This window comes from Peromyscus californicus, unplaced genomic scaffold (assembly GCF_007827085.1).
Source record: "Peromyscus californicus insignis strain IS unplaced genomic scaffold, ASM782708v3 Scaffold_15__1_contigs__length_86483966, whole genome shotgun sequence".
Classification (NCBI taxonomy): domain Eukaryota; kingdom Metazoa; phylum Chordata; class Mammalia; order Rodentia; family Cricetidae; genus Peromyscus; species Peromyscus californicus.
Genome location: NW_026294447.1, coordinates 50,519,263 through 50,534,027, shown reverse-complemented (window position 1 = coordinate 50,534,027; position 14,765 = coordinate 50,519,263). Strand labels below are relative to the sequence as shown.

The 14,765-nt window shown below is 38.3% G+C and overlaps 1 protein-coding gene across 1 annotated transcript in view; it reads left to right on the top strand.

The window, feature by feature from the left end:
• Positions 1-14,765, top strand: part of LOC128110627 (cation channel sperm-associated auxiliary subunit beta-like) — a 150,901-nt gene that overhangs the window by 70,157 nt on the left and 65,979 nt on the right. Inside the window, exons 9-13 of the mRNA XM_052738259.1 lie at positions 87-119; positions 8,537-8,603; positions 9,027-9,073; positions 9,695-9,844; positions 11,157-11,315. Coding sequence (XP_052594219.1) covers positions 87-119; positions 8,537-8,603; positions 9,027-9,073; positions 9,695-9,844; positions 11,157-11,315 — 456 coding nt within the window. The remainder of the gene's footprint in view (positions 1-86; positions 120-8,536; positions 8,604-9,026; positions 9,074-9,694; positions 9,845-11,156; positions 11,316-14,765) is intronic.

The window sequence follows — 14,765 nt, the reverse complement described above, 5'->3', positions numbered from 1 at the left end:
TGCATCCTTAAATAAAAAGGTTTTTTACACCTTCTGAAAAGCAACTAAATTTTTACTTTCTCTTTTTTTTTCTTTCTTTCCTCCAGCTTTCAAGAGAGGACTTTTGTGGTTTTGAAAGGGTAAGACTTTTCATTTCCTAATATGGTTTAGAACATACATATTCACTTGGTAACTTGCAAAGCAATAATTCACAATCTAGATATTTCTTTCCACCATAAAATTATTTTCAGTTTAAACTAAAAACATACTTCCATAACTATCAGGCCCTGGTCATTTCAGCGGGCACCTTTCCTCTAATGGGTTCTCTTTTGGCTTGTGGAGATTGCTCAGGCCATGCTCTACACAAAGATGACCAGAAGAAGAGGGTGAGGCCTGGAATCTGACAAAAGTTTTACTTCCCAATCCACCTGCTCTGACTCTACCCAGAAAAAGGAGCCCTGCTATTTTGGACAAAAACTGCCATGGGATCTGACCACAACTCTACTTCTGTCCTTTGGGGGCACTCTTTCCTCTATTAGTTTGCTTCTCTGTTACAAAATCAGTCTGCCATATAAGGCCATTCTCAACACATAAGCATGCATTGTCAGTTTTGAAACTACAAGGAAAATTATAAATATTCATTCCCAGGCCTTCGGATGTCCCCTTCTATTCTGTCTTGTGTTGTACACAGTCGCTACAAGAAAGAAACCAAACTTACTTCTCAGGAACCAAATAGAACTAACTGTGATATCTAAGTATTGGTGGGAGGAAAAGTGAAATAGAGAACTGGGAAATCAGTAGAGAAAACAAATAAATGATGGAAAGAACAAGTGGAAATAGTTTATCTCTTATCTCAAATTTGCATGCTGATTCAGCCAACTGCCAATCAAAAATGTTGTGTGCTAGTGATATAGCTCAATGATTGAGTCTTTGCCTTGCATGCTCAGGCTCTGAGTTCATTTACCAGCAACACCAATGTATTCAGTGTATACAAACACTGACTTGTGGTTTTACTGAAATACAATGTGGAAATTATTTCCCCAAACTCAGGGCACTCTGTTTAAACAGTAGAATATGAACTACAATAATGAGATCATGTCTCGTGGCAACACAGGGCAGCAAAGGAAAGGCAAGTAGAGGATCCTGCAGAGAGAGCTCACCCTCAGAACTCCAGGAACTATCAAATGGTTTTTCTTATTAATGGGGTGGGGGAGTGGCTTTGAGAGACCAGAGAGAAGACTGCTAGAAAGGAGAGCTGAGTTTTTTTGGAGCCTCATATGACAGACTGAAGGACACCTTCAGGGAAAGGCTTTCCATGGTGAAATTCCAATGTGTGGAAACAGCCACTCAAAGAAGTAGAGAGCATTGCCTTCTCACATTCTGGCATTGCCAGAGTTTGATGTATTCTGAAAAGCACTCTTGAGTTCTCCCTTCAAAACTATGTCTGAGCTCATCTGGGGTTCTAGCAGAACACAGTCATTAAAATCAAGGATGTTTGAGAATGGTAGTGGTGAAGTAGAGCAACAAAATTTAGCTAACAAATCATGAGCATACACAGAATAACTACTATGCTCATTTTTATTGACTCCCTGATGTTAAAGAAAAAAGGAACACTAAGTACTACCATGCTCATTGTTATTGACTCTGAGATGTTAAAAGAACAAAGGAACACTGAGTTCCTACCATGTGCTGTGGATATTGCTCTGTATAAATAAAATGCTGATTGGCCAGTAGCCAGGCAGGAAGTTTAGGCAGGACAAGCAGATAAGAAAATTCTGGGAACAAGAAGGCTGAGTCAGAAGACGCTGCCAGCCACCACCATGAGTACCAACATGTAAGATACTGGTAAGCCACGAGCCATGTGGCAAGGTATAGATTTATACAAATGGGTTAATTTAAGATATAAGAACAGATAGCAAGAAGCCTGCCACAGCCATACAGTTTATAAGTAATATAAGTCTCTGTGTGTTTACTTGGCTGTGAGACTGGTGGGTGAGAGAGATTTGTCCTGACTGTGGGCCAGGCAGGACCAGGAAAACTCCATCTACAAATGGTGCCCAACAGGTTGGCAAGAGTTTCCACCTAAAACCTGAGAAAAAAGATTCTAAAATGGAGCTAAAAACAACTTCCTAGGTCTCTCTCTCAAGTTAGCGGCACCCTGTGGATTTGAGCTACTCTATTGTGGGTTCTGGTGTGTGTGCAGTGTTGACCTATGCTATGTTACACAGAGCTGTCTCCAAGATGCCCACTATGCTGTGTGTTGGATATAGTTTTTGCTAGTTTAAAAAAAAAAAAAAGGTTTCTGGGCTACATGCTGCTTTGATAAAAGCATAGACCCACTGTTTCTGAGAGTTGATGGCTGCCAGAGCTGGCGGTAAACATATCACCTCCATGTTGGGAAGCTGAGGTGGGCGGAGGCACGAGCCACCAGCCACAGCAACTGTTTTGGTCTTACAAATGCTGCAGTTTAAAACAATAGATTCACAATAAGACAGATTCAGATGGAACAAGACTTTAAATGCTTTACAATGTGTGTAAAAATGCACATAGGCTCGGAAGAGAGAGAACAAGGAATGTATACAGTTATATAAAGAAATAGTTTTTAAAATTAAAGTCTTTAAAGAGACAGTAAAGGTAGTATAAAAAATAAGCCATGTAAAGATGGATATCACACAGAGAATCTGGATTGTGTTGTCTTTGGGATTCTTAGCTGCAGAAAGACATTTGATTGTAAAAGCTGTTGAGTTAAGCCTATATATATAAAAGGTACCTTGACTTCAAAATTTGGATGTAAGGATATGTTTCTTTGGAAAGGAGAGTCTGCTTTTGTTTCCACAGAAAGCCAGAGGATATGGATTTGTTCCAGTTTAAGATACATCAGATTTGACCAGCCAAGACCCCCGAAAAGTCTCCAGTGACACCATGGCCCAGATGATCCAACATTCAGAATGGTTTCAAGGCAACTGGCTCAGACAATACAGCCTCACAAACTACCCCATAAGCCTGAAATTTTCTTTGTGTCCCCATAAGATACAGTGCCCTCATCCAACAGGAGTAAGAGAAGCTATGCCCAAATTCCCAAATATACCAAGCTGGCTTTGGAGATGGAATTGGCTCACTCCTTCTCTAAACCCAGGCATACTGCCAAAAAAAAAAGGTTAAGAAATTCTTGTGTCCCAAATCAGAAGAGCCCTCTGGTATGGGACAGAAAAAAACCAGTATTTTTATTTAAAACAGGTTGATTATAAATGCAATCTTTTTAAAGAAAAAAAGGGGATATGATGTAGATATGATAGGATGAAAGGGTAGATTTAAGAACCTGCTTTTAAAGAGCAACAACTTGTTTGAAATGTTTTACATTGGTATAGAATTTAGTTTATTGATACAAATTTAAACTTAATTTTGTTATACTATGTGTATATTTTTACTCTTGTTTAAGGTATTATGTTTGTACGGCTCATTTAAAATTGTAATGGACAGTTAAGAAATGGATTAATAATTAGTCGTCTATGATAATCATACTTGTAGCCATGTTAGTTAAGTTTTCTAGGTATACATAAATATATTTCAGATAGATAGGTAATCTTCAAACACTTCAAAGACCTACAGAATATGGCATTTAAAATGTTTTAAAAATTTAGACTTTCTAAACAGTGAGACATGTCTGCTCCTGGCAGCACCGGACTTACCACAGAGAGGAGGATGGGAATTGAAGACACTCTATATAGAGTTTATCTTCTTTTGGCAAAAATGGCCATTTGGGCAAGAAACTGTTCTTGCCTGGACTGCTTGATCTACTGGACATGCAGGACCCATAGGAAGGTGACCACTGAACTTTGCTTGGCAAAATTGTCCTTAAGGTTCCTGCTTTGCAGAGGAAACTGCTAGACATTTTACGGGACACAGAGAAAAGTGACTGAGAGACTCTAGGCCTGTGGGCTGAAGACAGATGCCCCAACTTTACAAAAGAACTTTGGATGACTGTCCAGGTTGCCAGCTGTCTGTCCTCTCTAGTAAGACTCTCGAAAGTTGCTTGCATCCTTCTCCCATTTCTCAGGTAATATTATATCCTTCTGAGGTCTTTGATGTAGTTGAAGACTAGATAGTTATAATTTTTCCTTAGTTATGATAAAAGGTAAGTTAGATATGAAACCTTAGACTCACAAATATAGGATGGATAGGATATCATCTTTAATTTTGCCAAATACAAATAGACTAGATATTATAAATAGACTAGATGGTATAACTGTAATTCTTGCTTGGTAATTGTTTTGTTATATGTAATTTTACTATGTGAAAGTTAAAACCTCCCTTTTTGAAAAAAAGAAAAGGGGAAGTGCTATGGCTATACCTCTGTATAAATAAAATGCTGATTGGCCAGTAGCCAGGCAGGAAGTATAGGCAGGACAAGCAGATAAGAGAATTCTGGGAACAGGAAGGCTGAGTCAGAAGATGCTGCCAGCCACCACCATGAGTACCAACATGTTAGATACTGGTAAACCACGAGCCATGTGGCAAGGTATAAATTTATAGAAATGAGTTAATTTAAGATATAAGAACAGATAGCAAGAAGCCTGCCACAGCCATACAGTTTATAAGTAATATAAGTCTCTGTGTGTTTACTTGGCTGTGGGACTGGTGGGTGAGAGAGATTTGTCCTGACCGTGGGCCAGGCAGGACCAGGAAATCTCCAGCTACAACCATGCTCATTGTTATAGACTCTGAGATATTAAAAAAAAAGGAAGCATGACATGGTGGCACATGTCTTTAAACCTAGTACTTGGGAAGCAGAGGCAGGCAAGATCTCTGTGAGTTCAAAGCCAGCCTGGTCTCATCTACATGATGATTTCCAGGACAGCCAGGACTGAAACACTATCTCAAAACAAACAAAAAAGAAGAAGCAGAAGAGAGAAAAAGAAAGGAGGAACAGAAAAGAAAGGCAACCAACATGCATTAGGAGTTTTTGTAGCACAAAAAGACTTTCTGGGACTAAATTCCACAATTGTCATTAAAAGTAAAATAAAAATGATGGCTAGCATAGTCACTGAGTAGATGCAGACTAGTGTCACAGAAGGGGAAGATAAAGAAACATCTCCATGTTTGGGAGAAGTTGCTAGAAATTTCAGAGCAGTGATGATCCTTCAAGAACTGGTCCAGAAGTTCTACAAGGTGAGTGATACAGTTCTCAGAAGGGAGACCAGGTCCCTCACACCTGAGAACATCATAAAACCTTTGCATACCTGTCTCTGATTTGAATATGATTGAAAGTTTTTTCTCCCTGCATGTTGGTTCTTTTATGTTCAAGTAGAAGAAAATGTGTCTCTTTCCTTCTTCCTGTGAATTGCATCTCTCTCTGATTCTTGTGATGAAGGAACCCATTGACTTGGTAACAGAGTCATGCTAAAGTAAGCACTCAGTAAATATCGTTGAACAAATAGATTAGCAGTTTACTTTGGAAGAGAAATAGAATTTTCGGAAAGAAAAGAAAACAAAGAGCAACAAAATAATAGAAGACAATTGCAGTGAAATTGAAAATGATCCAAGGCTAGGGATCTAATTCAGTTGGTAGAATATGTGACTAACATACACTAAGCCCTGGGTTCCATTGCCAGGACTTCATATATTAGGCATGATTATGCACAACTGTGATCCCAGCACTCAGGAGGTAGAAAGAAGAGGATGAGATATACAAGGTCATCCTCATAGCAAGTTAAAGGCCAACCTAGGTGACATGAGATTCTATCTTTAAAAATATTGAATGAATGGCAAGCTTGCGGGGGGAAAAAAAGCACATATGCTCAAATTCTACTAATGCTTCTAAACTAGAAGATTAGAGAGAAATGGTACACAAGTTTCCTGTGATAGTTGATTGATCTGATAGATTCCTAAAGCATTTGGTAAAACACACTTCTCGATATATCTGTGAGAGTGTTTCCAGAATGCTTCAGTGCAGATCCTAAGATGGGGAGAGCCACCCTGAAGGCATGTTGAGCCATACAGTAGCCTGGGTTGAACTAAAAGGTGGAAAGACAAGCTCACATGAAGACAGGCTGAACTTTTCTTGGTGGGGAGCAGGTATTTATGCACTTTTTTCTTTGCCACTATGGACTATAGGAGAACATCAGATAGCAGATTCTTTAGCCTGTGAACATGTACTTGCATCAACAACTCCCCAGGTTGCTTCCAGGTCTTCTCCTTGGACTTGGGTTGTGTAATTGGTCCTTTCTGTTCTGAAGCTTCCAGCTTCTTAGCCTGAGAAACAACTGATATTCTAGCTCTCTAATGTGTGGAGCCATGGGGGACAAATTAGTCTCTGACTGTATAACCCTATCTAATAAATCGCCTGTTGTGTATGTTATATTGATTCTGTTCTCCTAGGAAACCTCACCTAATATTGTTCTAAATAGGGAGCTCAAAAGCAAAACATGCCTCACTGTTAGATCCCATTAAAAATCGCTGACATTCAAAGACAGTGAAATCAGTATCTACACACTATTGATACAAAAGAACAAAGTCCAGAACAAAAGAAATGAATGAGAATGGGAGCTTCAATTAAGTACAAGGCAAAAAGTTGAGGAAATAGTGATGAGCAGTGACTGGCTGGTTAAGTGTCTGATGAGGGACCACTTCCTGGTTTACAGAGAGCTGTCCCTTCCCTATGACCTTACTTGGCAGAAGGAGTGGGGATAGATCTCTGGATTCTGTATAATAAGGGCACTGGTCTTACCTATCCAGTCTCCTTCAAATCAGGAAAGGCATCAAACTCTTCTACTTAATCACCTCTCAAAGGCTTGCTTCCAAATATCCTCTTGAGGACAAATGACAGAAACCAAACTAAACTGATTTCAGCAAAAGAGAGGAAGCTGTTGGCTCTTTGAAATCATAGGGAATTTAAAGGGTGAGTCTGACTTCCTGACAAGCTGGATTCCCTTGAATATCAGATGTCCATGAGTCTCTGTCCTCAAATTTGGCTGTGCTGTTCTTTACACTAGCTTTATTCTAAGTAAATGTTCCCCATCCATTAGTAAGAATAGCCGCCAGGCTTGTAGCCACCTTTGGCTATCCCAAAAGGAATAAAGTCTTTCCTTCATCTCTCAGAGTGGTTTTCATTGCTCATGTGATCCAAGTCGTGTGTTCATTCCTAACCTGTGACTCTGGGTCAGGACAGTATTCTGGACTCATCCTTGGCATGAGGTCAGCCTCGTATAAATTAAATTATCCCTAAGGACAATCACTTGGCTACTTCAGTTTGGATTCATCTAGAAAAAAAATGCAGAAATAATCTAAACAGAAGGAAGAGGCATAGTTCAATGCCCAAAAAGGTTCTATATTAAAATTTCCCAGATTAATAATAATGATTATGCTATCCTGAAACGTGAAGGTTTTTATGAGAACTCAAAAGTTTTATTTTTAACAGCTTAATTTGAGTGATGATATAGCATAATAAAAAAAGTCATGGGCCATTCATTCTGAAAAGGTCTTTTTGTTTGTTTAGCATTTTATTAAGGTCATCTTTTTAACGTGTTCAGCCCTATGGTGTTTTGTATCAACCACTACCAGGATCAGTTTTAGGACATTTTAAATGTTTCCATGAACAAGTTATATCGATTTTATCACTGTCCCATCTATAAAAGTATAAGGATTTCCTTGTCAGCTGGAAAGTCAAAATCTTCCCCTAAAAAACCTTCTCATCTTATTATAGTTAATATTCAACAAAAATAATGTTACTTTGTTCACTGCTTCTCCCTTATGATCAGTTTGCAATGCCTTTTTATTGCTGCTACTTGCCATTGTCAGGCTTCTGATCAGTTTCCTTATGCCATGTTGCAGCTAATGTGGAATTAAAAAAATACGTGTATGCCCCATTCTAACTGTGGTGAAAGGTTCAAGGAGCTTCTGGTGGGAAAGATAAATCATAACCAAGAACATTCTCATGCATTTGTATTTCCTTTAGTGACTGGTGACAATGTGCATTCCAGTTTCTTGTCCCCATTCTGCAACCTCTTACATGTGCACAGTTTTTATGTCTTAATTTGACTCACATCCACAAATGATCAAAACCTTGGAATTTTTAAAGTAAATTTGTAACTGAAAGTTTTCCTGTGTCCCACCTGGTCAGGACAAATCTCTCTCACCCGCCAGTCCCGCAGCCACTCAGACCCAAATAAACACACACAAGCTAATATTATTTTTAAACTATGGCCCTGGCAGGCTTCTTGTTATCTAGTTCTTATATCTTAAATTAACCCATTTTTATAAATCTATACTTTGCCATGTGGCTTGTGGCTTACCGGTACTTTTACATCTTGCTTCTCATGGCAGTGGCTAGCAGGGTCTCCTCTGCTCTGTCTTTCTCCTTCCTCTCTACCTGTTTGGATTTTCTGCCTGATTCTAAGCTGCCATGCCATAGGCCAAATGGCTTTATTTATCAACCAATCAGAGCAACATATTATCATAGCATAAAAGAAAGACATTCCCCCATCATAAATTTCTTTCTGTTTAAAATCCTAACTTCAGATATGACCCAATTACTGTTTTCATTTATGTATTTGTATAGGTTGACTATATCAAAGGAAAACTGTGGTATAATGAAAAATGTTTTGCAAACAGAGAAAGTTTTGAAGGTAAATTTTATGACATGTTAGCAGACTTTTATCACTGTAGATTACATATATAGATTAAATAAAATGCATTAAACTCAACATTGAATAAAATGTGAAGATAACTATTATATATGAATTAGTGGCCTAAAAATGATAAAGCCAGGCTTGGTAGTGGTTTATACTTGCTATTCCTTTAACACTCTGGAGGCGTAAACAGGAACACTGCAGGCTTGAGGCTACCCTGGGCTACATACTGACAGCTTTTCTAAAAATGAATGGGAGTGACACTTCTGCCTAAATGCAAGATAACTGTATCCAAATATCCATTAATAGATGGTACACAACTGGTATCGGTTTTATGTGGGCAGGTTTACTAACACTAACTCTTCCTAAGTCTGTATGTGTAGATATCATTCATAATTTCTTCACCTTTGTACTTTACAGTTGATTATGTTACTATCACTTTCGACAGAAACAGGACCCTAAGTGAGGTATGATATAGAACACTTTCAAAGGTAGGACATTTTGTTAAGCATAATTTCAAGAATTGTTGTTCATCTAAAATATGGTACTTAAACACACAAAAAAACTTAACCACCCCCAGTGGTGTCTCCTGGTAGACTTAATAGCAAATACCTACATTTGTTAAAACCCAGTGACTCTAGTCAAATAATCCATACCAGAGAAGAAACTTTCTTTGATGTGTCTTTTGAAATTGAATCCACCCCAAAGAAAGTAACAGATATTAAAGAATTAAAACTATGATTTGTGAGCCAGGTGTGGTGGCACACAGCTGTAATTCTAACAATCAGTAGGTGGAGGCAGAAGAATCACAAATTCAATATGAACTTGGATTACAGAGTTCTAGGCCTCCCTAGGTTCACATAGTAAGAACATGTCTTAAAAAGCCTCTGTATATGTGTGTGTGTGTGTGTGTGTGTGTGTGTGTGTGTGTACATGTGCGCACATGTGCATGTGAGAGAGAGAGAGAGAGAGAAAGAGAGTGACTGATTTATATGTGGCCTGTCAGAACAACACAATGATTCATTAGCTTATTTTCTACAATAACTAGTTGTGTTAACAATATTAACTCTTCTTTTCTCTGTTTATAGTCCAGTTCTTGTTTTTATAGTAAAGAACCATTTCTTTACTGGTTGCCTTGCTTACCTTCTACTATTACAAGTGCAAGATTTCTTCCACATGTGGTAACATTTCTTATTGACCAAGAAACTAAAACTGGAATTTATCTCTTCCATAATCGGGTAAGTCTTACAGCTCAGAGCTGTTTGCTCTATCACCAAGCACTGCAAATTGTCTTAGCAGACATTTCCAATTTGTCATGATCTCAGGAATAGGAACTGATAAAATTACTTAAGATCTATAGAATAGTTTGGCACTGAATTTTTTTTTTAAATTGCTTCCTGATTATTCTTTACTCATTCTCCAGGAGAATATAAGATGAATATTTTCCATATAAATCTAAAGTTCTTTGAAAGGGTTAGTTTAGATGAACAACAACAAAAAAAAAGGGAACCCATGTCACAGATACATATTTTCTGTTGTATAAGTCCTTAACTGGCTGTTAATTAGAATTATTCTCAGAGTCATTAGAAAATTTAGGGGTTCTCTAGGTGGCTGTTTAGCACTCACTTCTAAGTGTGAGATATATATCACCCCTCAAAAGCCCATTTAACCTTAAAATAAGCTGCTTTTTCATCTGCATTGTTTTTAAGGCAGAATTACCCTATGTAGCACTCAATATCCTTGAACTCACAGTAATATGCCTGCTTCTGAGTCTGAGTGTTAGGATTAAAGGCTTGTGCCACCATCCCTGCCTATGCTGAACATATTTTAGGTTAAACTGATGTTTACCTGGGGAAAAAAGTTACTTTTATGGTAGAAAGGGTTCAGGAGAACAACAGGACAGGAGCAGGTGATAGTGTTTGTCCATGTAGGTATCTCTCTCAGAGCCATAAGACTTCCCTGGAAAAATGATTTAGGATAGATCTTATTTGCTCTCTTTTTTTCTGAGACTAGTAGATCTGCTGTGAAAATGGTTGGCAGTTTCATTTTCAAGAATTTGCTGCTATTAGTCAAACAAGAAAAGAGCTAAGACAGCTTTCCCCCCTGTGTATTAGTGAAAGTCTTCATCTTAACTCTATCTTTATACCAAGATGGCATTTATAGGGTGTCACAGTCTTGTTCCTTCCAAGACTATGACCCAGTAGAATTGGGATTTTTGCCAGGTACCCACATGTGTCATGAAAGGCATGAGCATGGACACTGGAGTCTATCTGGTTCTTTTAGTAATGACTTACAAACCTCTCAATGCCATTTATTTTACAACTTTGAACAAATTCCTTAGTTTCCTATGCTACATCTCAGCATCTATAAAATGGACAGGTAGGGGTAATGGAGTAGAGTTACCAGTGATTGCTAATCTTTCCATTTCTTTGATGTGATAATGGGTATGGCCTGCTCTTAATTTAAACTGAATCATGAGAATGTCTAGAAATTATAACAAGGACAAAGAATGATAGAATAAATCTTATGAGTTCCTTGTGTTTTATCTAGAATTCCAAAAGAACCTCTGTCTCTGTGTCAGTGCTCAAGGATGAGATACCATATTCTCAACCAAAATTTCCAAATTTCCGATTTCCCATCTCATTCTCTAATCCAGTTGGAATGGTGTTCCATCCCCGAAGCCACTTTCTGTATGTTTATGGCAATCAGGTATGCAGCCATAAAATTTATTCTTTTGTAATTAGAGTAAGTAGTCCAGCTTCTTTAGACTGGGTGCCTATGTACATAAAGAGCAGGGGGACTCTGCTGATCTGGAGGGGAGAAGTAGACGGGAATGCAATACATGTCTATCAACTGTTCGTTTGGGTTAAGCTTAGTGGTCTGTAGTCAGTTGTAACCTTTCAGTTTGTTCACTGGCTGATAAAAACGAGCCATGGAGCACCATGGTTCTTTATATTGTTAGGGTAATCTATTTACAACTCGTTACAACTCTAGAACCTAAATTTTGCCATTAGTCCTCCGAAAGTATGTTTTATCTGGTATTTCTGGCACTTGACATTACCTACTTTCTCTCTGACTTTGTCTATGTATTCTCTTCTGACTCTACTGTTTTCTGAGTTCTTTCTGGTGATGTTCTCTATTCTCGGGCCTCCAGTCTTGGTAGACTGAAATCTTTGTAAAGCTTGGCAAAATACCTCTGTCAACAGCCGTGTTCAAAGTCAGGAGCACAAAATATCACACATGAAGAAATTCAGTACCAAGAAAGCACTGTGGTGACTTCCAGTGAATGCACACAGTTCACTTTCACAGTGGGATTTCTCCCCTGGAAATGAAAATTATGATGGCTGCAATTTAGTCAAGAAAGAGAACAGAGTTTCTCTGTGAGATTGTGAGATCCACATGACAGGTTACAGTTTTACTTCCAAGATACAAGCTCCTCAATCATTAACTTCAAAGTGTGATTTCTATTTTGATAGAAAGTGGCTAAAGACTCCCGAGATTGACAGTCTAATCTAGAATTGTTGTTCACTTGATGACTATCTCAGGACATCTATTGCTTATGAATAACTCCCTCTAGCAATCACACATATGGAAAGACAAGCAGTACCAATTTAAACTTACTGAAAACAATCAGGGAAGCAAAACACAGTGACTCCCACTGGCGATCCCAGCAGACTGGAGGCTGTGGTGGGTGGACTACTGTCAGTCCAAGGCCAGTTTTGGCTCCAGTGTGAGATTCTGTCTCAAAGAAAAACAACCTGGGCAACAGACAAGGCCTACCAAAAGTTGTTCAGGTTGATTTTTAGCACCTTACCTCATTGTTAATTCATTCAGTCTCTGTCACCTTGACATAACACATACTTGATTATTAACACATACTTGATTTCTATCAAAGTTGTGCCTCCCAACTTGCAAATCTAGTGTATATGTGCATAGAAACCATTTTTATTTTAACAATGCTTATGATTTCTTGGCTTACGGTCTCTACTCTATACAAAATTGCAGATGTATAAGGTGACATCGTGGCATTAGAGCTTCTTGAAACTCTTTTATTTTAGTTCCTATACTAACAGTTCAGAACCTCTAATTTCTCTTCTGTCCATTGATATTTTTACCCATACATCTTACTGTGTCTAGATTGCTTCACACATCCTGTAGGCAAATATCTAACATCCCTGAGCTTGCTTTATCTCAATCTGTCCATTTTGTTTTCTTTGTATTACCCTGACTGTATTAGAATTCTGAGACTTTAGCTAGCAATTTGCTCTCATTTTTTTTTGCCAGTGTGACTGCTTCATAATTTTTTTGTTCTAGAATTCTTAGGCTGTGTATAGAAAACTGATTTTTGGAAGAGTTTACTGTACCTGTCATGATTTCATGGCTAGAAAGCATGTAAATCAGGAACATTGCCAATAGACTCTATGATTCAAATTTTTCATATGTATATTTTGACTATGGGCAATAATTAGCTGGAATTGAAGTGAAAAGGCTTTAGATGGTTGTAGATGTAATTCTAAATGGTCTTATTAAATAAGAAACACAGAGCCAAATAAAGATTTAAAAGCCCAGAGATCAGAGCAGTAGCCAAGAGCTAAGACCACCTTATCTTGGGCTGGAGAGATGGCTCAGAGGTTAAGAGCACTGACTGCTCTTCCAGAGGTCCTAGGTTCAATTCCCAGGAACCACATGGTAGCTCACAACTATCTATAGTGAGATCTGGTGCCCTCTTCTGGCCTGCAGTCATACATGCTGTATACATAAATAAATAAATCTTAAAAAAAAATCACCTTATCTTACAACTCGATGCTGTCCTTCCCCTGAGAGAGAGACCTTCCTGTGTCCTGTCTTTTTATTGCCTTTCTGTTCTGCCTTCTCATTGGCTCTAAACCCAACCACATGACTTCCTTGTCACTGCCTGTCTATACAGACCTCCAGATCTCTATGTTTGGTACTGGGATTAAAGGCATGTGTCACCATGCTGACGGTGTCCTTGAACACATAGAGACTCTGTCTGCCATGTGATCAGATTAAGGGTGTGTGCTACCACTGCCAGACTTCTTAATGGCTATGGCCTCTGATCTCCAGGCAACTTTATTTATTAACATACAAATAAAATCACATTTCAGCACAAATAAAATATCACCATAGATGGTGTTCAACAAAACTAGTCTAAGAAATGAGACAGAGTCTCATTCTTCATAGTGGACTGAGAAATTAAGAGACCAAACAATCAGAACAACTTTTGTGGAAACAAATATGTAATGGCTAATATTGATGTGATTTTTAAGAGTACTAGCATAAAAAGCCCTGTTTTCATAAGCTACAGTGTTAATGATACTTATATTAGGAATAAAAGATCCTGGTGTATTACTAGTTGCTTGGGCATATATATCCTATGAGACAGAGTCTTACACTCTAGTCCAGGTTATCCTAGACTGCACTATATAGCTTAAGCTAGTCTTAAACTTGCCTGCATTACCCTCCCAAGTGCTAGGATTATAGAATTGTACCTCTATCCCCAGCTTGGAGAGATGAAAAAAATACAATATAGACTCCACAATATTTAAGGAATACAAGAATATAGGTCTGACAATGGAAGGGAGAATTAAAAATAACAATAATGAAAGAATTCATAGAAAGTATTTTCAACAGGAAAACCTAATAGCTAAAATGAGAAATGACATGAAGAGGCATTTCATTGAAACGAAAATAGAAACAAACATGTGAAGAGATGGTACAGTTCCTAAGTATCATAAAAATACAAATCAAAAATGCAGTATGTGGGGCTGGGAAGTTGACTCAGCTAGTTTCACTTGTTCTGAAAGTACAAGGACCTGGGTTCAAATCCCCAACACCCATGTAAAAGGCTGAGCATGACTGTGCATATATATAACAACTGCACTAGGGAGCAGACAGGCAGACCCAGAGGGCTCACTGCCCAGCCAGTGTGTCCAAAACAATAAACTTCCTGTTCAATAAAAGACTTTGTCTCAGTAAGATAGAGAGCACAATAGAGGAATCCATTCAATGTCATCCTGTAATCTCCCCATGCATGTAAAACACACACACACACACACACACACACACACACACACACACACACACACACACACACACGTGAGAGAGAGAGAGACAGACAGACAGACAGAGACAGAGAGA